The following is a 25,837-nucleotide window of genomic DNA, read 5'->3' on the forward strand; positions in this document are numbered from 1 at the left end:
TCCCCCTCCCCCCAACCCTCAGATAAGAGGGGGCAGAACTATTTCCCTTTGGCCATTTCTGAAACTCGACCCACTGGAGTGGGATGGGAGGAAAGCATTTCTCCCTTTTTTTGGACATTGAAGATTGAGACTCATTTGGAGCTGCTCCCTCACTCTCTCTCTCACTCTCTTGTTCTCTTTCTGTCTCTCTCCCCTCCCTCTCTCTTTCTCTGTGGCTATTTAGGGGTCAATGTTTGTGTCTGTTCACTTACGTAGCACAGGGGCCAGGGAAAGTTTAGAGGAAACAGGGACCTGCGGGGAGAAAAACAGGACTTTATCAAGAATAATAAGAACCAAAGCACAGTCAAAATACATCTAAATTAAGAAGAAGAGAACACAAGGGCTTCCTCTCCTTTTTCTGCTTGGAACCATGTGCATCCATATCTCAAGTGAGTGAGTGAAGTGGGGGGGAGGGGACACGTGTATCACAACACCTCGGCACAGGTGCTACTACCATGAGGAAAATCCTGTTGGGTTGGGGGCTGATGCTGGCGGCTGGGGTAATGGGGGCTAGCGTAGTGGGTGCTAGTGGAGGTAGAGGGCAGAGGCGCAGAGGAGAAAAGGGCAGGGGGCTCCATCGTGTCCAGCACGGCCACTGCAGCTACACCTTCATCCTACCAGAGATGGAGCGCTGTCAGGCCAGCCCGGACCAATACGGCAGGACCGACATGGTTCAAAGGGACACACCACCCCCTGGAGAGAGTGACTGGTCTGCACAGAAATTGCAGCACCTGGAGACGGCCATGGAGAACAACACGCAGTGGCTGCAGAAGGTAAGAGCAGATACCTGTACTTTTTATTTTTCCTTTATTTAACTAGGCAAGTCAGTTAAGAACAAATTCTTATTTACAATGACGGCCTACCCCAGCCAACACTGGGCCAATTGTGTAACGCCCTATGGGACTCCCTATCACAGCCGGATGTGATATAGCCTGGATTTGAACCAGGGACTGTAGTGACACCCTCTTGCACTGAGATGCAGTGCCTTAGACCGCTGCGCCAATCGGGAGCCAAATATATGATTCTGATATTGTGAGTTGAGAAAGAGTGAATGTAGACCACACGCAAGTTTCCCTTATTTTGATCACATAAAACATTAGCTTCCAACTGGTGTTTGGGCTGAATCTCCCTGTGCTTGCTTCCAATTAATGAAATAACCAACAACAAAAGTTAAAATGGAATCCGTATAGAGGAGAGTGGGGTAAGTTGAGCCAAAGTGGTAAGTTGAGAGACCCTTGTTTCAAGGAAACCATACACAAAATGTATAATTTGACCAAATATTTGGAGTCTGTGAAGAAAAAAAACACATGGGAAAAGAGGTAAACAAGTTAGGTTAGAAAAACTGATTTTCAGCCAGTCAAATGGATTTATTGTGTTCGAGGTTTCATTACGCTTCTATCTAAACCAAAGTAAATAATTTAAACATTGCTCTATACATAAGTTGGGGTCTCTATAAGCTTTAGTAGGAGGTCCTAAACCTAGCATGAAAGTGCATCCTTGTAGTTGTGTTTGCCTTGGGGTAAGTTGAGCCAATGGTGCAACCATTGTGGCAAATTGAATAAATGGCAAATTGAGCAAATTGAAGTATTTTCTTCCCAGGCGTAATGCAAGACATTATCGCTGGGAAATGAAGTAACAACAGGGCCTAGCTTATGTTAAAAAGGTTAAAAAGTATGAAGTGTATGTTAAGCCTGTGTTAAAATATGTTTAAAATTATTAAAAGACAAAAAAGTGATTGTGATTGTGTTGAATTGTGTTTGGGAAATAAATATAAACATGGTTTTACGAAGGTAGTGGTAATATTTCATTTAATACAGAAATGTATAGGCGGCTTAACTTAACCTGTCCCTTGGCTCAATTTACCCCATGCCTGGGGTAAGTTGTGCCAAGAGACCACTTTTGTTGTACAAGCTATGTTTTCAAAACTGTAATGTTTACATGAATTCTGATTATTTCCAGCTATACACAACATCATGAAATTTACAGTGCATTCTAAAGGATGGCATTCAGGCCATACTCCACTTTAGAATAAGGCTGTAACGTTACAAAATGTGGAAAAAGTCAAGGGGTCTGAATACTTTCCAAATGCACTATATGTAGATATCTTTGTAAAAATAATATTATATTTCCCTTGACGGAGTGATGCTTAAAGTAAAAAAGGCTCAACTTACCCCACTCTCCCCTACGGTCTACATTCATCATCATTACAATGCTGCACAAGACTAACAACGGTAATCAAGCATGAACAATGTGCACATTTTTTGTTACTGTGCTGCTTTTGAAAATCATATCTCAGGAGAATTACTTTAATGAACCAAATGAACGTTTCATTATTTCCACTATAATTGGCCCTATAAGTAAATTCTAACTGTGCTCAACCAATGAGAAACCGACCCAGAAGAAGAAATGGAAATGAATTGCTTTGAAATAACTCAGTTCTAATCTATATTCTGCATTCTGGAGTGTGAACACCAGTTCAATTGGATTAATTGGGATTATGCTTATGGGGATCCATCGAACAAATTATGAAAAGAAGAATAAAGTACTGTGTGTGTGTATGTGAGTGAGTTTGAGCATGTGCAAATCGACTGTGTGCGTTGTACCTCCCACTTCGATAAAAACATGCAACGGGTCAAGTAAAAGACCTCAAGACTGCCTCACCTCAACAGGAGAGAGGAGGATGACTCTTGACTTTCTGGGTTCACCATATCAAATCACTGCAGAAAATGTAGGTATTTTACCCAACCTTCAACAACATTTTTACAGTTGCATTTGACTTTTTCCTACTGAATATCCTAACGCTCCGAATGCATCAGTGTTTGTGGAGAATAATATTTAATTTACATGTTTCCTTGTAAACACCAGTAAGTGAGGTAGTTAACAGCAGGTTGTTTAGCTTGCTGCCAAATGACTGACTTCAAATGAGGCTCCCATTCGTGGGACCCAGCCTGGTATGGACAGAGTGGAGTCTCCCTTTGATGTGGCAGAGTGCCCTTTCCCTGATAGCCAGCACGAATCACTGGCTACAGAAAGTGTAGATCGGCTCCAAAGAATGGGGAGAGAGAGAATGGAGAAGGCAGAAGCCATTTGAAGTTTCAGCTTTTTTTATGGCTGTGGTCCAAAGGCTTCTCTGGAAAAGAGCTCTGCCACCATCAAAGACACAGGGATCGGTGATTGTATGTCCTAAAGAGCTTGAGATATGGTCGGGCCCCAGGTTGTACTGAGTGAAGATTCTGCCACTTGCCAAGAGGGGAAATCACATTTACGATGCGCAAGCCCTCACAGTTAGAAAATAAATACAAATATTTAACTAGGCAAGTCAGTTAAGAACTAATTCTTATTTACAATGACGGCCTACACCAGCCAAACCCGAACGACACTGGGCCAATTGTGCACGGCCCTACAGACGGTTGTGATAGAGCCTGGATTCGAACCATCTAGCACTGAGATGCAGTGCCTTAGACTGTTGCGCCACTCGGGATTCCCACCACTTCATATGATTAGGGCTTTCTAGTGACATACTGTAATGGAACCATAAACTTTCAATATGAACATGTAACGTTCGTTCTCCTCCTCGTCTGAGGAGGAGCATGGATCGGACCAAAACGCAGCTTGGGTAGAATACATGTTTGATTTATTAACGAAAGACGAAGACGGAAAAACTCTTAACAAACGACGTAAACAGACCTGAACATGAGAACTTACAGACAACGAAGAACGCACGAACAGGAACAAACTAACAAACGAAACAGTCCCGTGTGGCACAAACACTGACACAGGAACAATCACCCACAACCAAACAGTGAGAACAGCCTACCTAAATATGGTTCTCAATCAGTGGAAACGTAAAACACCTGCCCCTGATTGAGAACCATATCAGGCTAATTGAACATGAACCCAACATAGAAACACATAACATATAATGCCCACCCAGCTCACGTCCTGACCAACTAAACAAATACAAAACAAAGGAAATAAGGTCAGGAACGTGACAGAACATGGATATGCTTGCTACTTTGCACCTGCTGATTTCCCTGTGCTTCATTATAAATTACAATGCTCTTTAGAGTGTTGGGCCAGTAACCGAAAGGTTGCTAGATCGAATCCCCGAGCTGAAAATGTACAAATCTGTTGTTCTGCCCCTGAACAAGGCAGTTAACCCACTGTTCCTTGGCCATCATTGTAAATAAGAATTTATTCGTAACTGACTCGCCTAGTTAAATAGCTTCTTAGCCTGCTCATCCAATCCAAGATGGCGTAGCAGTCGGACGTGTGTTTGTATTGTGTTTGTATTGTATTGTCCTGTCGCGTGTAAATAGTAAATAGTAAATAGTCTTCGTATTTTTCGTATACATTTCGTATATATTTTAATTTCACTTTCCATCTAGGAACTGAATATACATTCCTACATTCCGCCTCACCCAATGTGGTACGGACCTGCTATTTTTTTATACTTTAGAACCGTAACCCCAATCAGAAGCTAGCCAGATAACTAGCTACTAGCTAGTAGTCAGTTAGCCACTGCTGCGGTCTTCACCCTCAACTCGGACACAGCCAGCTTCAATACCGGGCCAATACCTGCCAGTCTGCAAGCGCGATATCAACCCAGAGCATATAGGACTGCTTTTTCTCTACCACATCACCGGATTCCTGACGCAAGCTCTGGACAATTACACCGTATCATCACAGCTAGCTAGCTGCAACCGAGTGGCTACTACTGGCTAACACCTCTGTCCCGAAGCAAGCACCAGTTAGCCTTGAGCTAGCCTCGAGCTAGGCCCATCTGCCGGCTAGCTGAAGAGGTCTACCAGCGAATTCTTGGGCTACAATACCAGCTACAAGCTAATTTAGCCATTTTTTTTTTGCCGCTGCTAGTAGCTTTTACCTTCTGCACAGACACCAGCCCTGTTATTAGCCTGGATATTACTCACCAATTTACCAGCATCGGACTGTCTCTCGACAACAACGCCGGATTCCTGCCGTAATCCCTGAGCCACTGCTTCTGATCCTCACAGCTAGCTTGCGGCTAGCGCAGCTAGCGCCACTGCCACGAAGCTAGCACCAGTTAGCAAACACAATTCTACAATTCACAACCTCTCTTTCGCCATCGCCATCTGGCTTGGATTCTCTGTCGACACGACCACGTCTGAGCAGACCCCCTCCGTCTGAGCAGACCACCCCCCGGGCTACTAACTTTAAACGCCGCGAGGCCTCCCTGCTCCATCTACGGCTGCCCCCTGGACACTATGATCACTTGGCTACATAGCTGATGCATGCTTGACTGTCCATTAATTCACGGTACTCCATTCTGTTTATTTGTGTTTTATCTGTCGGCTCTGTGCTTTAACTCAGGATCTGTGTGTAGTTAATCCGACCCTCTCTGCCTAGTCGTCGCCATTTTTACCTGTTGTTGCTGTGTTAGACTAGCACCCTGTTATTGCTGCTGTTATCTTACCTGTTGTTTTAGCTAGCTCTCCCAATCAAGACCTGCAATCACTTTATGCCTTATTGTATGTCTCTCTCAAATATCAATATGCCTTGCATACTGTTGTTCAGGCTAGTTTTCATTATCATTGTTTTGGTTTGCAATGGACCCTGTAGTTCCACTCTCCGTACCTCTGATACCCCCTTTGTCCCACCCCCCACACATGCAGTGACCTCACCCATTGAGACCAGCATGTCCAGAGATACAACCTCTCTTATCATCACCCAGTGCCTGGGCTTGCCTCCGCTGTACCCGCGCCCCTCCATACCCCTGTCTGCACATTATGCCCAGAATCTATTCTACCACGCCCATAAATCTGCTCCTTTTATTCTTTGTCCCCAACGCTCTAGGCGACCAGTTTTGATAGCCTTTAGCCGCACCCTCATCCTACTACTCCTCTGTTCCTCGGGTGATGTGGAGGTAAACCCAGGCCCTGCATGTCCCCAGTCACCCTCATTTGTTGACTTCTGCGATCGAAAAAGCCTTGGCCTCATGCATGTCAACATCAGAAGCCTCCTCCCTAAGTTTGCCTTACTCACCGCTTTAGCACACTCTGCCAATCCTGATGTCCTTGCCGTGTCCGAATCCTGGCTTAGGAAGGCCACCAAAAATTCTGAGATTTCCATACCCAACTATAACACTTTCCGTCAAGATAGAACTGCCAAAGGGGGAGGAGTTGCAATCTACTGCAGAGATAGCCTGCAAAGTTCTGTCATACTTTCCAGGTCTATGCCCAAACAGTTCGAACTTCTAATTTTAAAAATTAATCTCTCCAGAAATAAGTCTCTCACTGTTGCCGCCTGCTACCGACCCCCCTCAGCTCCCAGCTGTGCCCTGGACACCATCTGTGAATTGATCGCTCCCCATCTAGCTTCAGAGTTTGTTCTGTTAGGTGACCTAAACTGGGATATGCTTAACACCCCGGCAGTCCTACAATCCAAGCTTGATGCCCTCAATCTCACACAAATCATCAAGGAACCCACCAGGTACAACCCTAAATCCGTAAACATGGGCACCCTAATAGACATTATCCTGACCAACCTGCCCTCCAAATACACCTCTGCTGTCTTCAATCAAGATCTCAGCGATCACTGCCTCATTGCCTGTATCCGCCACGGGTCCGCGGTCAAACGACCACCCCTCATCACTGTCAAACGCTCCCTAAAACACTTCTGCGAGCAGGCCTTTCTAATCGACCTGGCCCGGGTACCCTGGAAGGATATTGACCTCATCCCGTCAGTTGAGGATGCCTGGTCATTCTTTAAATGTTACTTCCTCACCATATTAGACAAGCATGCTCCGTTCAAAAAATGCAGAACCAAGAACAGATATAGCCCTTGGTTCACTCCAGACCTGACTGCCCTCGACCAGCACAAAAACATCCTGTGGCGAACTGCAATAGCATCGAAGAGCCCCCGCGATATGCAATTGTTCAGGGAAGTCAGGAACCAATACACGCAGTCAGTCAGGAAAGCAAAGGCCAGCTTTTTCAAGCAGAAATTCGCATCCTGTAGCTCTAACTCCAAAAAGTTCTGGGATACTGTAAAGTCCATGGAGAACAAGAGCACCTCCTCCCAGCTGCCCACTGCACTGAGGCTAGGTAACACGGTCACCACCGATAAATCCGTGATAATCGAAGACTTCAACAAGCATTTCTCAATGGCTGGCCATGCCTTCCTCCTGGCGACTCCAACCTTGGCCAACAGCCCCGCCCCCCCCGCTGCTCCTCGCCCAAGCCTCCCCAGCTTCTCCTTTACCCAAATCCAGATAGCAGATGTTCTGAAAGAGCTGGAAAACCTGGACCCATACAAATCAGCTGGGCTTGACAATCTGGACCCCCTATTTCTGAAACTGTCCGCCGCCATTGTCGCACCCCCTATTACCAGCCTGTTCAACCTCTCCTTCGTATCATCTGAGATCCCCAAGGATTGGAAAGCTGCCGCGGTCATCCCCCTCTTCAAAGGGGGAGACACCCTGGACCCAAACTGTTACAGACCTATATCCATCCTGCCCTGCCTATCTAAGGTCTTCGAAAGCCAAGTCAACAAACAGATCACTGACCATCTCGAATCCCACCGTACCTTCTCCGCTGTGCAATCCGGTTTCCGAGCCGGTCACGGGTGCACCTCAGCCACGCTCAAGGTACTAAACGACATCATAACCGCCATCGATAAAAGACATTACTGTGCAGCCGTCTTCATCGACCTGGCCAAGGCTTTCGACTCTGTCAATCACCATATTCTTATCGGCAGACTCAGTAGCCTCGGTTTTTCTAATGACTGCCTTGCCTGGTTCACCAACTACTTTGCAGACAGAGTTCAGTGTGTCAAATCGGAGGGCATGTTGTCCGGTCCTCTGGCAGTCTCTATGGGGGTACCACAGGGTTCAATTCTCGGGCCGACTCTTTTCTCTGTATACATCAATGATGTTGCTCTTGCTGCGGGCGATTCCCTGATCCACCTCTACGCAGACGACACCATTCTATATACTTCCGGCCCTTCCTTGGACACTGTGCTATCTAACCTCCAAACGAGCTTCAATGCCATACAACACTCCTTCCGTGGCCTCCAACTGCTCTTAAACGCTAGTAAAACCAAATGCATGCTTTTCAACCGTTCGCTGCCTGCACCCGCACGCCCGACTAGCATCACCACCCTGGACGGTTCCGACCTAGAATATGTGGACATCTATTAGTACCTAGGTGTCTGGCTAGACTGCAAACTCTCCTTCCAGACTCATATCAAACATCTCCAATCCAAAATCAAATCAAGAATCGGCTTTCTATTCCGCAACAAAGCCTCCTTCACTCACGCCGCCAAACTTACCCTAGTAAAACTGACTATCCTACCGATCCTCGACTTCGGCGATGTCATCTACAAAATAGCTTCCAACACTCTACTCAGCAAACTGGATGCAGTTTATCACAGTGCCATTCGTTTTGTTACTAAAGCACCTTATACGACCCACCACTGCGACCTGTATGCCCTAGTCGGCTGGCCCTCGCTACATGTTCGTCGTCAGACCCACTGGCTCCAGGTCATCTACAAGGCTATGCTAGGTAAAGTGCCGCCTTATCTCAGTTCACTGGTCACGATGGCTACACCCACCCGCAGCACGCGCTCCAGCAGGTGTATCTCACTGATCATCCCTAAAGCTAAAACCTCATTTGGACGCCTTTCCTTCCAGTTCTCTGCTGCCTGCGACTGGAACGAATTGCAAAAATCTCTGAAGTTGGAGACTTTTATCTCCCTCAACAACTTTAAAAATCTGCTATCCGAGCAGCTAACCGATCGCTGCAGCTGTACATAGTCCATCTGTAAACTACCCACCCAATTTACCTACCTCACCCCCCATACTGCTTTTATTTATTTACTTTTCTGCTCTTTTGCACACCAGTATCTCTTCTTGCACATGATCATCTGATGATTTATCACTCCAGTGTTAATCTGCTAAATTGTAATTATTCGATTTATTGCCTACCTCATGCCTTTTGCACACATTGTATATAGATTCTCTTTTTTTCTACCATGTTATTGACTTGTTTATTGTTTACTCCATGTGTAACTCTGTGTTGTCTGTTCACACTGCTATGCTTTATCTTGGCCAGGTCGCAGTTGCAAATGAGAACTTGTTCTCAACTAGCCTACCTGGTTAAATAAAGGTGAAATAAAAAAAATAAAAAAAATAAAAAATAAAGGTTAACATTTTTTTTAATGGGACCACACACCATGCTATTTTAGACATTCTCTAATGTTTTCACAAAACAAGAAAGTCCTTAATTAACCAGTTGTGCTGACAGCCCTGTTTCGCAATGGCTTTAGTCATCAATCTAGCAAGAGGGCAATATTTTATTAATGTAGTAGTCCCCCCCCCTAGAAAAATATGACCTTTGGCTTTCACCTGGAATTGTTTATTTACAGTGCATTCGGAAAGTATTCAGACCCCTTGACTTTTTCAACATTTTGTTACGTTGCAGCCTTGTTCTAAAATGTATTGAAATCTTTTTTCCCCTCATCAATCTACACACAATACCCCATAAAAACTGATTTTAGTATTTGTTTGCAAATGTATTAAAAATACAAACCTGAAATATCAAGCTTGGCACACCTGTATTTGGGGAGTTACTCACATCCTTCTCTGTAGATGGGGAGCGTCGCTGCACAGCTATTTTCAGGTCTCTCCAGAGATGTTAGATTGGGTTCTAGTCCGGGCTCTGGCTGGGCCACTCAAGGACATTCAGAGACTTGTCCTTGAGTGGCCCGAAGCCACTCCTGCGCTGTCTTGGCTGTGTGCTTAGTGTCGTTGTCCTGTCTGAGGTACTGAGCGCTCTGGGGCAGGTTTTCATCAAAGATCTCTCTGTAATTTGCTCCGTTCATCTTTCCCTCGATCCTGACCAGTCTCCCAGTCCCTGCCGCTGAAAAACATCCACGCATCATAATGCTGCCACCACCATGCTTCACCGTAGGGGTGATGCCTGTTTTCCTCCAGTTGTGAATCTTGGCATTCAGGCCAAAGAGTTAAATCTTGGTTTCATCAAACGAGAGAATCTTGTTTCTCATGATCTGAGTCCTTTTGGCAACGTCTCAGCGGGCTGTCATGTGCCTTTTACTGAGGAGTGGCTTCTGCATGGCCACTCGTCCATAGAGGCCTGATTGGTGGAGTCCTATAGAGATGGTTGTCCTTCTGGAAGGTTCTCCCATCCCCACAGAGGAACTCTGGGAACATCGGGTTCTTGGTCACCTCCCTCAGTTTGGCCGGGTGGACAGCTCTAGGAAGAGTCTTGGTGGTTCCAAACCTTTAAGAATGATGGAGGCCACTGTGTTCTTGGGGACCTTTGTACCCTTCCGCAGATCTGTGCCTCGACACAATCCTGTCTCTGAGCTCTACGGACAATACCTTCGACCTCATGGCTTGCTTTTTCTCTGACATGCACTGTCAACTGTGGGATCTTATATAGACAGGTGTGTGCCTTTCCAAATCATGTCCAATCAACTGAATTTACCACAGGTGGACCCAATCAAGTTGTAGAAACATCTCAAGGAGGATCAATTGAAACAGGATGCACCTGAGCTAAATTTTGAGTCTCATAGCAAAGGGTCTGAATACTTATATAAATAAGCTATTTCTGTATTTAAATTTTCATACATTTGCAAAAATGTCTACAAACCTGTTTCCGCTTTGTTATTATGGGGTATTGTGTGTAGATTGATGAGGGAAGAAATCGATTTAATCCATTTTAGAGTAATGCTGTAACGTAACAAAATGTGGAAAAGGTGAAGGGGTCTGAATACTTTTTGAATGCACTGTATAGTTATCTGGTTTAGGAACATCCACTCAAAATAATACACCTTCTTTACTATTTACCAAACATATCATGACATTAGTGATAGTCAAAATCTGTTAAATTAGTGAATGTCTAAATCAACATTTGGGCCATTTAAATAGTGTGCATCACTATTTGCCACGAAGCAGTCGAGCTGGATAAATGTTTTTCTAACGGCCGCCCCTTTGACGTAAAGCTGCAGTGAAGTGATAGAAACGGATGGAGTGATGCAGCCAACCTTCAGAGGGAGGCAAAAACAAGTTAATTCGACATAGGACATTTACATGGTCCTAGGAAGGTCTGGATTGCTGTCTTCTGACTTATAACATTGTGGGAAATCAATCAAAAAAGTAATGTAAAGATATACACTACCAGTTAAAAGTTTGGACACACCTACTCCTTCAAGGGTTTTTCTTTATTTGTACTATTTTCTACATTGTAGAATAATAGTGAAGACATCAAAATTATTAACATTAACAACACAAATTAACAACACGATTTAACATTTGTTAAACAAATCAGAATATATGTTATATTTGAGATTCTTCAAAGTAGCCACCCTTTGCCTTGATGACACTCTTGGCATTCTCTCAAACAGCTTCACCTGGAATGCTTTTCCAACAGTCTTGAAGGAGTTCCCACATATGCTGAGCACTTGTTGGCTGCTTTTTCTTGACTCTGCGGTCCAATTCATCCCAAACCATCTCAAATGTGTTGAGGTTGGGTGCTTGTGGAGGCCAGGTCATCTGATGCACCCCTTATCCCTCTCCATCTTGGTCAAATTGCCCTTACACAGCCTGGATGTGTGTTGGGTCATTGTCCTGTTGAAAAACAAATGATATTCTCACTAAGCGCAAACCAGATGGGATGGCGTATCGCTGCAGAATACTGTGGTAGCCATGCTGGTTAAGTGTGCCTTGAAATCTAAATAAATCACAGACAGTGTCATCAGCAAAGACACCCCCACACCATCACATCTCCTCCTCCATGCTTCACGGTGGGAACCATTCGAGATTATCCGTGCACCTGCTCTACGTCTCACAAAGACACATTGCATATTTGGATTCTTTAGACCAAAGGACAGATTTCCACCGGTCTAATGTCCATTGCTCGTGTTTCTTGGCCCAAGCAAGTCTCTTCTTCTTATTGGTGTCCTTTAGTAGTGCTTTCTTTGCAGCAATTCGACCATGAAGGCCTGATTCATACAGTCTCCTCTAAACAGTTGATGTTGAGATGTGTCTGCTACTTAAACTCTGTGAAGCATTTATTTGGGCTGCAATCTGAGGTGCAGTTAACTCTAATGAACTTATCCTCTGCAGTAGAGGTAACTCTGGGTCTTCCTTTCCTGTGGCGGTCCTCATGAGAGCCAGTTTCATCACAGCGCTTGATGGTTTTTGCGACTGCACAAATTTTCCACATTGACTGACCTTCATGTCTTAAAATAATGATGGACTGTCGATTCTCTTTGCTTATTTGAGCTGTTCTTGCCATAATATGGACTTGGTCTTTTACCAAATAGGGCTATCTTCTGTATACCACCCCTACCTTGTCACAATACTTATAATTGGCTCAAACGTATTAAGAAGGAAGGAAATTCCACAAATGAATTTTTAACAAGGCACACCTGTTAATTTAAATGCATTCCAGGTGACTACCTCATGAAGCTGGTTGAGAGAATGCCAAGAGTGTGCAAAGCTGTCATCAAGGCAACGGGTGGCTACTTTGAAGAATCTAAAATCTATTTTGATTTGCGTAAAGCTTTTTTGGTTACTACATGATTCCACGTGTGTTATTTCATAGTTTTAATGTCTTCACTATTATTCTACAATTTAGAAAATAGTAAAAATATAGAAAAACCCTTGAATGAGTAGGTGTGTCCAAACTTTTGACTGGTACGTATTTTTAAAAGTAATTATAGTGCCCAATTGCAGGTACTGACAGCTTAAAGTTAATTTCTTTACACAAATCTTATGGGTTGGAGTTTGTTGGCAACCCCTAGAGTCTGAACGATCTCTCTCTCTTTCCATCTTGCCTTTGGAGAAGAGCACCCACAAACTTTGAAGCAGAAAGAAATGTAGAAACCAACTAGAAACCAAAGTTGTAAAGTATATAATAACTACTACAGAAGAATCAAGTGCTTAGATAATCAGTGTGCTGAACCAGAAGATAATTGGGAGTCTTTTCCTTTGATGGTGTGAACGAAGAATCATAGTGAGTTAGCTAGCTTTATGCTAGCTAAGTTCTATACCTGTCTTGATGAATAACTAAGGTGTACATAATATTTAGGATCTAAACCAGTAAAGATATTTACATAAGCATGAATGCTTTTGATATTGATGATCATTTCGCATTTTACAGAGGCTCGTCATTTGCAGCTTCTACAATCCTCATCATCACCTTATCTCTAGAGGGACATTTGACTGGTACATCGCGGTAGGAACTGAACTGAACTGAGAAAATTGAGTGCACTCACATTTCATTTTTATTTGGTACCCAGTTTATTATTTTGTATTATCATTTTGGACAAAACCTGTGATACTTTGTTGTGCATTGAACTTTGAACATATGAAAACAGCAAAAACAAACTATTTCAATAATAGATCAACTTCAACTTCAAACGTATATCACTGAGTCCTTGTAGTATTCTTCCTTCACAGATTATCTGTTTGAGTATACTTTGCCAACGTCCCAGCGCCGTCATTCTTTATAGTGTACTTCAAACAGATTCTACCAATCTCTATATGACAGCTCTAATAATACTTAATAGCAATGATTCTTTGAATACGCAGAGTTTCTCCTCCTATAATAGTCCATTAACTAGTCCCTGAAGCCTTAGTTAATAGATTTTGTCTCTCGGTTCTCGTTGGTTTCATTTCCCTGCAGGGAGTGAATTGGAGTGATTATTAAAAATGGGAGGAAATGTTGGGAATAGTTTGAGAATGTTTTCACTGCAGGCTGTGGAGTTTATGGAGAGGGGAGTGCATTTGCAGTGTCTTTAACGACCTCGTAAAGGCCTTTGTTACGGGACTCCCCTCTAACGCCAGATCTCAGATCAGCCTCCGCTGATTACCAGCTTATCAATCGGAAGGATCTGACTTCTGCAGAAACACATCAAAAGCTCTTACAGCTTTAATTTGCCACATGTTGATGACGAGAACCCTTGTTCAAAGCCCCATACGTAATGCCATGCCCTTAACAATATGTGGAGTTCATTCTGGGAAAAGAATGAAGTCTTAGAGGGATTCTGCTGTAGTTTGTGTAATTTGTACAGTTTGAGAGGCTGAAAGATCCTACAGTAACATGTCTCATAATGGAAATTCAATCCATTTACATTACATTTACATTTAAGTCATTTAGCAGACGCTCTTATCCAGAGCGACTTACAAATTGGTGCATTCACCTTATGATATCCAGTGGAACAACCACTTTACAATAGTGCATCTAACTCTTTTAAGGGGGGGGGGGTTAGAAGGATTACTTTATCCTATCCTAGGTATTCCTTAAAGAGGTGGGGTTTCAGGTGTCTCCGGAAGGTGGTGATTGACTCCGCTGACCTGGAGTCGTGAGGGAGTTTGTTCCACCATTGGGGTGCCAGAGCAGCGAACAGTTTTGACTGGGCTGAGCGGGAACTGTACTTCCTCAGAGGTAGGGAGGCGAGCAGGCCAGAGGTGGATGAACGCAGTGCCCTTGTTTGGGTGTAGGGCCTGATCAGAGCCTGAAGGTACGGAGGTGCCGTTCCCCTCACAGCTCCGTAGGCAAGCACCATGGTCTTGTAGCGGATGCGAGCTTCAACTGGAAGCCAGTGGAGAGAGCATTCCAGGTGACTACCTCAATCCCAGAGTAAAGGTTTAGAAGCTTGCTTTCCATGTGGCATTGTCAGACAACATTAAAGAAAGAGTGCGCAGATGGTGAAATACATATGATACATAACAATACGCCAACATTGTACAGCATTTGACTTTAAAAGTCTGCCCTTGTGGTTTGTTTGAATCCTAGCCTTAATCCAGTGTTTGCCAACGTCACAGTCACAACCAGACGTTGGCTGAATTTCGACAGGCAGCCCAATTCTGATATTTTTTTCACTAATTGGTCTTTTGGCCAATCAGATCAGCTCTGAGAAATATCTGATGTGAAAAGATCTGATGTGATTGGTCAAAAGACCAATTAGTGTAAAAAAGATCAGAATTGGGCTGCCTGTTGCTGCCTGTTTGTGTTCATTGGGTTGGCTCAGATCAGTGGAGGAGGCCTCCATGTGCTAAATAAACATTTCTCCCATGATTATCATTCTTGAGGAAGTGTCTCAGAAATCTCCAAGACCGTGATGGTCGAGGGGGGCTGCACTCCCAGAGTGGTCGCCTGCAACGACATCAGTCAACATTGGAGTGGAAGGAACCATCCCCACTATCAGTCTCCCAGACAGTGATAAGGACGTCTCTTAACTCCCTCGTAAATCGTTGGCTTGAGTGTTGCTTCTGTCTCCGTTCCAACTGGTTTATGTTCGAACCATGACCGACAGAGCCAGGCTGGAGCTTCTATGGTTGTCTCTAAAGTCAGATAGATGTTAATGCATATGTGACTGTATCAATGATAATACTGTAAAATGGTGATACAATACTGTCTGTAATATTTGATATTCATTGCTCAAAACTAAACTGTATCTTCTGTTTGTCATTGTACGCTGGCAAGAATGAGGGTTTATACACGCTGTCTGGTCTTGCCTTATGTCTTTCTGCTTTGTAAAGTCCTTTAGCTTTTAAACAATGCTAAAATAGCCAAATACATTAGCAACCCCTGTGTACACTGGTTCACTAATCAACCAACAGATTTCCCATTGTACGAACATAATTAATTTGCCTTTCCTATAGAAACGTTATTGAAGGAAGCAGTTGGCAGAAACAGAAACATATTCAGGACAAAAAACATAACTTTCCCATTATTTCCTTGACAGCATCGTCGAGGACTTGGAAGCAGACAGGGCCTGACATTGCTTTACCAGAATCCGATCTGAAATCAGATATATTAGCTCTTAATCAAGCACGTAATCTGGAGTCTATGCCTGTAATGCCTGGAGATCACATGTAAATAATGTAATGCAAGAGGCCTATGTCTCTGTGCAGGCTGGGTACCATAAGGATGGATTGGAACAGAGCATAAGGTAGGCCTATCAGTATGTTTGATGATGCTAGCTCCCTACACAGACACAAACTTGGTTTGTTGCTTTGGTCAGTGTGTAGTTTACCTGCTATTACTTATTCCCTTTTAGAGAGGCTGAGGTTGGTAGACACAAACTTTGTTTGCTGCTTGGATTTAAAAGTTAGACGCTGCTCAGAGTATAGTTTAGCTGGTATTCCTTAATGCCTGTTTGAGGGTGCCAAGTAACACCCACTCCAAATTACTCTGACACCAACTCCAAGTGACTCTGACACGACTTCCAAGGATGTGTGACGTACATGTGGGGGTTGGTAGCCCAAAGGCAGACAGTGTAAACTGTAAATAATCCTGTGTCATGTTAATAGGTGTCATGCTAATGGATCTGACACCATGGTTGCATCCCAAATGGAACCCTATTCTTTAATAGTGCACTACTTTTGATCAGAGCCCATCTAAGTGCACTATGTAGGGAATAGGGTGCCATTTGTGCCATTTGGGACGCATCCCATGACTCAGAATAAAATTTGTGAAGATTCAACTACCAGCAAACAGTGCGTCTGCCAAACAGTGAGGGTCTGGCATCCAATCAGACTTTGACAACGATACTAATATTTAATAATTCATTAGAGTAATGCAAACGCACTTGCTCTTGGATAGATTCTCGTTTCGTTTCATGAAGACAATCTATCAACAACTGCTTTGCCTTCCCCACTTGCCAGGTACAATAAATACAAATGGTATTATGTTAGTGTCATTTTTTTTAAATGTTACAGTATGATCCATTGTTGGTGAAAGACCATCAGCAAGCCTATTCCCTACTGGAAACTCCTATACTAGGAGGCTCTGGCCAAAGGGAACAACTGTAGTTGTTTTCTGTTAATGTATTTCTCCAGTGTGTCCCTGCTTGTGATTTTATGGATGGTGTACTGCAATTTTGATTTTGAGAATGCGTTTTAGGAGACATTTCTTAATTCCAAATGACTCTATTGAGAGTTCAAACTGCACATTACTGTGATATTATGAAGCATTAGATGGATTCAAATAGCTGTTTTTACAAGACATGACACTCTGGTTGAAGAAAAGTAAAGAACACAGGAACTGAACACCATCATTTGGCCATTACTGTAGCAGAACATTCTTCCAGGGCTTTAAATAACAGATATGCTATAAACTAAGTGGCCAGTTAATTAGGTACACCACCCCATTCACAAAAAATGGTTAGCTCCTACAGACATTGAGTCAGGTGGCCACGTGAGGCATCGAGGCATTCAGTTACTGTTCGATTGAACGTTAGAATGGACAAAACGAATGACCTAATCGACTTTGATCGTCTGTGCCAGGCGCACCGGTTCCAGTATCTCTGAAATGGTCGGCCTCCTGGGCTTTTCACACACAACAGTGTCTGGGGTTTACAGAGAATGGTGCGACAAACAAAAAACGTCCAGTCAGTGGCAGTCCTGTAGACAAAAACAGCTTGTGATTTGCGGTCAAAGGAGAATGGCAAGAACTGTGCAAGCTAACAGGCGGCTCAAAACAGTGGTGTGCAGAACGGCATGTCGGAACACACAACTCGCCGGTCCTTGTCACGTATGGGCTATTGCAGCAGACGACCACACCGTGTTCCACTCCTATCAGCTAAAAACAAGAAGAAGCGGCTCCAGTGGCCACGTGATCACCAACACTGGACAATTGAGGGGTGGGAAAAATATATATTGCCTGTTCTGACGAATCATGGTTCCTGTTGTGTCATGCTGATGGCAGGATTTGCCGCCCCATGCTCCCTGTGTCAACGGTACAGGCTGGTGGCAGTGGTGTAATGGTGTGGGTAATGTTTTCCTGGCACACATTAGGTCCCTTGATAACAATTGAGCAACAGTTCCATGCCCCGGAGAATTCAGATTGTTCTGGAGGCAAAGGGGCGTCCGACACGGTACTAGATACCTAATAAACTGTACACAGAGTGTATATCCATTTTCAGAAATGTTGGTAAATTAGCTTTTATTGTTAAAAGAACTAATGAAAAAGGTTGGTTTGTTTTTTCACTATCTAATTATGGCATGGGCTTGTTCAATGACAGACATGTATTTGTTTGAATATATCACTTGATGGTTTTATTTTAGAGAGACTAATGATCATGTTTCTTTTGCAAAACCAAAATATCTGCCTCACTCTCAGAGAAATAAGTAGTACTACTAGGTTTAACACAGTCAAATGTAAAAAAAAGAAAACTATATATTTGTGACAATATAAAAAAAATTGTCAAAACAGTAAGATGAGCTTTGTACATAAAACATTTACATTTGCCATTTTAGTCATTTAGCAGATGCTCTTATAAAGGGAGACTTACAACTACAGTGCATTAATCTTAAGATAGCTTGTCAAGTTCCTGACCCTTGTTTTGTATTTATTTAGTGCGTCCGGAGTTTTCACCTTGAGGGGGGGGTTCTGTCACGTTCCTGACCTTAATTCCCTTGTTTTGTATTTATTTAGTATGGTCAGGGCGTGAGTTGGGGTGGGTTGTCTGTGTGTGTTTTTCTATGTTGGGATTTTGAGTTCGGCCTGGTAGGATTCTCAATCAGAGGCAGCTGTCAATCGTTGTCCCTGATTGAGAATCATACTTAGGCAGCCGGGGTTTCACGTTTGGTTTGTGGGTGTTTGTTTCCTGTGTCAGTGTTTGTGCCACACGGGACTGTTACGGTTAGTTCGTTTGTTATTTTGTATCTTGTATTGTTTTCGTGTATATTAAATATCATGGAAACTTACCACTCTGCACATTGGTCCTCCGATCCTTCTCGCCTCTCCTCGTCCGATGAGGAGGACGAAATAGACTGCCGTTACAGAAACACCCACCACCAAAGGACCAAGCAGAGTGGTAAAGGACAGCAGCAGCAGCGGCAGAAGACACAGGACTCATGGACTTGGGAGGAGATCCTGGACGGCAAGGGACCCTGGGCTCAGCCAGGGGAATATCGCCGTCCCAAAGCAGAGTTGGAGGCAGCGAAGGCAGAGAGGCGCTGGTATGAGGAGGCAGCGCGGCGACGTGGTTGGAAGCCCGAGAGTCAGACCCAAACATTTCTTGGGGGGGGTGACACACGGAGTGTGGCTAAGCCGGGTAGGAGACCTGAGCCAACTCCCCGTGCTTACCGTGGAGTGAGAGGGCGTCGTACTGGTCAGGCACCGTGTTATGCGGTGGAGCGCACGGTGTCCCCAGTACGCGTGCTTAGCCCAGTGCGGGCTATTCCACCTCGCCGCACTGGCCGGGCTGGTTTGGGCATCGAGCCGGGTGCCATGAAGCCGGCTCAACACATCTGGTCTCCAGTGCGTCTCCTCGGGCCGGCGTACATGGCACCAGCCTTACGAATGGTGTCCCCGGTTCGCCAGCATAGCCCAGTGCGGGCTATTCCACCTCGCCGCACTGGCAGGGCTACGGGGAACATTCAACCAGGTAAGGTTGGGCAGGCTCAAGAGCTCTTGTACTCCTTCACGGTCCGGTATATCCGGTGCCACCTCCAAGTACCAGTCCTCCGGTGGCAGCCCCCCGCACCAGGCTGTCTCTCCAGTGTCTCTCTACAGTTGCTCCCGCCTGTCCAGCGCAGCCAGAGTCTCTCATCTGTCCAGCGCCGTCTGAGCTGCCTGCCTGCCCAGCGCCGTCTGAGCTGCCTGCCTGCCCAGCGCCGTCTGAGCTGCCTGCCTGCCCAGCGCCGTCTGAGCTGCCTGCCTGCCCAGCGCCGTCTGAGCTGCCTGCCTGCCCAGCGCCGTCTGAGCTGCCTGCCTGCCCAGCGCCGTCTGAGCTGCCTGCCTGCCCAGCGCCGTCTGAGCTGCCTGCCTGCCCAGCGCCGTCTGAGCTGCCTGCCTGCCCAGCGCCGTCTGAGCTGCCTGCCTGCCCCGAGCCGTTAGAGCCGCCTGTCTGTCCCGAGCCGTTAGAGCCGCCCGTCTGTCCCGAGCCGCCAGAGCCGCCAGCCAGCCAGGAGCCGCCAGAGCCGCCAGCCAGCCAGGAGCCGCCAGAGCCGCCAGCCAGCCAGGAGCTGCCAGAGCCGCCAGCCAGCCAGGAGCTGCCAGAGCCACCAGCCAGCCAGGAGCTGCCAGAGCCAGCCAGCCAGGAGCTGCCAGAGCCAGCCAGCCAGGACCTGCCAGAGCTGTCAGTCAGCCAGGACCTGCAAGAGCTGTCAGTCAGCCAGGACATGCCGGAGCCGTCAGCCAGCCAGGACCTGCCAGAGCCGCCAGCCAGCCAGGATCCGCCAGAGCCTGCAATGCCTGCGATGCCAAAATCGCCCTTCACTCTGGAGCTGCCGGAGGCGTTCTTCACTCCAGCGCTGCCGGAGTCTCCCGCCTGTCCGGCGCTGCCAGAATTCCCCGTTCATTCGGGACCCATGGCTAGGGTCCCCAGGCCAAGGTCGGCGGCGAGGATCGCCGCTCATAAGAGGCCACGGGGGCGATTAAGGAGGCGGACAAAAACAATGTTGAAGTGGGGTCCACGTCCCGCGCCAGAGCCGCCACCGCAGACAGACGCCCACCCAGACCCTCCCCTAGAGTTTTAGGTGTGCGTCCGGAGTTTGCACCTTGAGGGGGGGGTTCTGTCACGTTCCTGACCTTAATTCCCTTGTTTTGTATTTATTTAGTATGGTCAGGGCGTGAGTTGGGGTGGGTTGTCTGTGTGTGTTTTTCTATGTTGGGATTTTGAGTTCGGCCTGGTATGATTCTCAATCAGAGGCAGCTGTCAATCGTTGTCCCTGATTGAGAATCATACTTAGGCAGCCGGGGTTTCACGTTTGGTTTGTGGGTGTTTCTTTCCTGTGTCAGTGTTTGTGCCACACGGGACTGTTACGGTTAGTTCGTTTGTTATTTTGTATCGTGTATTGTTTTCGTGTATATTAAATATCATGGAAACTTACCACTCTGCACATTGGTCCTCCGATCCATCTCGCCTCTCCTCGTCCGATGAGGAGGACGAAATAGACTGCCGTTACATAGCTAGGTGAGACTACCACAGAGAGTCAAATATGCAAGTTACATCAATAAGGATCATAGCTTTCACCTGGATTCACCTGGTCAGTCTATGTCATGGAAAAAGCAGGTGTTCTTAATGTTTTGTATAGTATTTTGCAAAATAATATATATATAGAACCAGTCAAAAGTTTGAACACACCTACTCATTCAAGGGCTTCTACATTGTAGAATAATAGTGAAGACATCAAAACTAGGAAATAACACATATGGAATCATGTAGTAACCAAAAACTGTTAAATAAATCAAAATATATTTTAGATTTTATATTGTTCAAAGTAGCCACCCTTTGCCTTGATGACAGCTTAGCACACTCTTGGCATTCTCTCAACCAGCTTCACCTGGAATGCTTTTCCAACAGTCCTGAAGGAGTTCCCACATATGCTGAGCACTTCTTGGCTGCTTTTCCTTCACTCTCCGGTCCAACTCATCCCAAACCATCTCAATTGGGTTGAGGTCGGGTGATTGTGGAGGCCAGATCATCTGCTCAATCAATCAACCAATCAATCAATCAAATGTATTCATAAAGTCCTTTTACATCAGCAGATGTCAAAGTGCTATACAGAAACCCAGCCTAAAACCCCAAACAGCAAGCAATGCAGATGTAGAAGCACGGTGGCTAGGAAGAACTCCCTAGAAAGGCAGGAACCTAGGAAGAAACCTAGAGAGGAACCAGGCTCTGAGGGGTGGCCAGTTTTCTTCTGGCTGTGCTGGGTGGAGATTATAAGAGTACATGGCCATTTAAGGCCAGATTGTTCTTCGAGATGTTCAAACGTTCATAGATAACCAGCAGGGTCATAACCAGCAGGGTCAAATAATAAAAACAGTGGTTGTAAAGGGTGCAACAGGTCAGTACCTCAGAAGTAAATTTCAGTTGGCATTTCATAGCCGAGCATTCAAAGGTCGAGACAGCAGGTGCAGTAGAGAGAGAGAGTCGAAAACAGCAGGTTCGGGACAAGGTAGCACATCCGGTGAACAGGTCAGGGTTCCCTAGCCGCAGGCAGAAGAGTTCAAACTGGAGCAGCAGTACGACCGGGTGGACTGGGGACAGCCAGGAGTCATCAGGCCAAATATTCCTGAGGCATGATCCTATGGCTCAGGTCCTCCGGGAGGGAAGGGAGAGTGGGAGAGAGAGAGAATTAGAGGGAGCATATTTAAATTCACACAGGACACCAGATAAGACAGAAGAATTATATCAAGTATAACAGACTGACCCTAGCCCCCCGGCTTATAGACTATTGCAGCATAGATACTGGAGACTGGAGATTGAGACCGGGGTTGGGTTGGGGGACACTGTGGCCCTGTCCGACGACCCCCAGACAGGGCCAACCAGGCAGGATATAACCCCACCCACTTTGCCAAAGCACAGGCCCCACACCACTAGAGCGATATCAACAGACCACCAACTTACTACCCTGAGACAAGGCTGAGTATAGCCCATGAATATCTCCTCCACCGCACGAGGGGCATGGAAGAGCACTAGTAAGCCATTGACTCAGCCCCCGTAATAGGGTCAGAGGCAGAGAATCCCAGTGGAGAGAGGGGAGCCGGCCTGGCAGAGACAGCAAGGGCAGTTCGTCACTCCAGTGCCTTGCCATTCACCTTCGCACCCCTGGGCCAGACTACACTCATAGGACCTACTGAAGAGATGGGTCTTCAATAAAGACTTGAAGGTTGAGACCGAGTCTGCGTCTCTCACATGGATAGGCAGACCATTCCATAAAAATTGAGCTCTATAGGAGAAAGCCCTGCCTCCAGCTGTTTGATTAGAAATTCTAGGGACAATAAGGAGGCCTGCATCTTGTGACTGTAGCGTACGTGTAGGTATGTATGGCAGGACCAAATCGGAGAGATAGGTTGGAGAAAGCCCATGTAATGCTTTGTAAGTTAGCAGTAAAACCTTGAAATCAGCCTTTGCCTTAACAGGAAGCCAATGTAGAGAGGCTAGCACTGGAGTAATGTGATCACATTTTTGGGTTCTAGCCGTGTTTAGCACTAACTGAGGTTTATTAAGTGCTTTATCTGGGTAGCCGGGGAGTAGAGCATTGCGGTAGTCTAATCTAGAAATGACAGATTCGGTTTTCTGCATCATTTTTGGACAAAATGTTTCTGATTTTTGCAATGTTATGGAGATGGAAAAAAGCTGTCCTTGAAATATTCTTGATATTGTGGCGTACAGCAGGTCAGCCACCAGGGGGAGACTCGTCGAGGCCTGGTAACAGACGGAGTATACATCACGAGGCGATGGTTCCATCTGCTGGACGTGCCAGGTCTCGACGGGCTCTCCGGCCAGGACTAATTGGGGCTTATTGGGGATTGGTGAGTAATCAAGGGCTGATTGCTCACCAGCTGTACAACTCCCATGAAGCTGCCAGAAGGGAAACACACGGGGGAGAGACTGGGGGAGGAAAGGACTCCCGTATAGTTGGGGATGGTACCAGAGGTAACAGGAGGGAGTTCATTTTTTGATCTCCACAGGATACAGCAAGACCCGGAGCCCATAAGACGGTATCCCATAGAGGGTCTCTTGGGGAAACCTGTTTTCTTTTGGACTATTATTTTAATAAACACCTTTGAAACTGAGCTAATCCTACTCTGTCCGTGTCTGATCTGTGTAAACGTTTTGACCCAACCCCCTGGTCTGCCACAATATGTTTGTCAAAAGAGAGATCAGGGTCCAGAGTAACGCCGAGGTCCTTCACAGTTATATTTGAGACGACTCTACAACAATCAAGATTAATTGTCAGATCCAACAGCAGCTCTCTTTGTTTATTGGGACCTAGAACTAGCATCTCTGTTTTTTCTGAGTTTTAAAGTAAAACATTTGCAACCATCCCTTCCTTATGTCTGAAACACAGGCTTCCAGGGGGTTGAGGTCAGGTGATTGTGGAGGCCAGGTCATCTGATGCACCACTCCATCACTCTCCTTCTTGGTCAAATAGCCCTTAGACAGCCTGGAGGTGTGTTTTGGTTCATTGTCCTGTTGAAAAACAAATGATAGTTCCACTATGCGTAAACCAGATGGGATGGCGTATCATTGCAGAATGCTGTAGTACCATGCTGGTTAAGTCTTTCTTGAATTCTAAATAAATCACTGACAGTGTCACCAGCAAAGCACCCCCACACCATCACACCTCCTCCTCAATGCATCACGGTGGGAACCACACATGCAAAGATCATCCGTTCACCTACTCTGCGTCTCACAAAGACACGGCAGTTGAAACCAAAAATCGCAGATTTTGACTCATCAGACCAAAGGACAGATTTCCACCGTTCTAATGTCCATTGCTTGTGTTTCATGGCCCAAGCAAGTCTCTTCTTATTATTGGTGTCCTTTAGTAGTGGTTTCTTTGCAGCAATTCGACCATGAAGGCCTGATTCACACAGTCTCCTCTGAACAGTTGATGTTGAGATGTGTCTGTTACTTGAACTCTGTGAAGCATTTATTTGAGCCGCAATCTGAGGTGCAGTTAACTCTAATGAATTTATCCTCTGCAGCAGAGGTAACTCTGGGTATTCCTTTCCTGTGGTGGTCCTCATGAGAGCCAGTTTCATCACAGCACTTGAGGGTTTTTGTGACTGCACTTAAAGAAACATTAAAAGTTATTTAAATTTTCCACATTGACTGACATTCATGTCTTTAAGTAATGATGGACTGTCATTTCCCTTTGCTTATTTGAGCTTTTCTTGACATAATATGGACTTGGTAGTTTACTAAATAGGACTATCTTCTGTATACTAACCCTACCTTGTCACAACACAACTGATTGGCTCAAACGCATTAAGAAGGAAATAAATTCCACAAATTAACTTTCAACAAGGCACACCTATTAATTGAAATGCATTCCAGGTGACTACCTCATGAAGCTGGTTGAGAGAATGCCAAGAGTGTGCAAAGCTGTCAAGGCAAAGGGTGGCTCCTTTGAAGAATCTCAAATATGAAATGTATTTTGATTTGTTTAACACTTTTTTGGTTACTATATCCTTCCATATGTGTTATTTCATAGTGTTGATGTCTTCACTAATATTCTACAATGTAGAAATGTCACGCCCTGACCATAGAGAGGCTTTTATTCTTTATTTTGGTTAGTCCAGGGTGTGACTAGGGTGGGCATTCTAGTTTCTTTATTTCTATGTTTGTGTGGTTCCCAATCAGAGGCAGCTGTCAGGCGTTACAGAACTATCCACCACCAAAGGACCAAGCAGCGTGGTAAAAAGGACGAGTGGACATGGGAGGAGATCCTGGACGGAAAAGGACCCTGGACGCAGGTCGGGGAGTATCGCCGTCCGAAGGAGGAAATAGAAGCAGCAAAAGCGTAACGGCGACGTTAAACATTTTTTGGGGGGCACACGGGGAGATTGGCAGAGTCAGGTCTACGCACGGTGTCCCCGGTTCGCCAGCACAGCACAGCACAGCCCAGTGCGGCCAGCTCCCCGCACTTGCCGGGCTACAGGGGGTATCCAGCCAGGACGAGTTGTGCCAGCTCTGCGCACCAGACCTCCGGTGCGCCTCCACGGTCCAGTGTGTCCTGCGCTGGCTCTACGCACTATGCCTCCAGTGCGCCGTCATAGCCCAGTGCGTCCTGTGCCAGCTCTCCACTCTCACCAAGCTAAAGTGGGTATCCAGACAGGATGCGTTGTGGCAGCTCCGCGTACCAGGCTTCCAGTACGTCTCCTCAGTCTGGTGAGACCTGTTCCGGCTCCACGTACAAAGCCTCCAGTGATGATCCATGGCACGAAGCCTCCAGTGATGATCCATGGCACGAAGCCTCCAGTGATGATCCATGGCACGAAGCCTCCAGTGATGATCCATGGCACAAAGCCTCCAGTGATGA

At 45.7% G+C, this 25,837-nt stretch overlaps 1 protein-coding gene across 1 annotated transcript in view; it reads left to right on the forward strand.

Moving 5' to 3' along the window:
- Positions 1-245: 245 nt before the first annotated feature.
- Positions 246-25,837, forward strand: part of angpt4 (angiopoietin 4) — a 55,029-nt gene continuing 29,437 nt past the window's right edge. Inside the window, exon 1 of the mRNA XM_071386952.1 lies at positions 246-812. Coding sequence (XP_071243053.1) covers positions 495-812 — 318 coding nt within the window. The 5' untranslated portion in view covers positions 246-494. The remainder of the gene's footprint in view (positions 813-25,837) is intronic.

The sequence above is a fragment of the Salvelinus alpinus genome, chromosome 2 (assembly GCF_045679555.1).
Source record: "Salvelinus alpinus chromosome 2, SLU_Salpinus.1, whole genome shotgun sequence".
Classification (NCBI taxonomy): domain Eukaryota; kingdom Metazoa; phylum Chordata; class Actinopteri; order Salmoniformes; family Salmonidae; genus Salvelinus; species Salvelinus alpinus.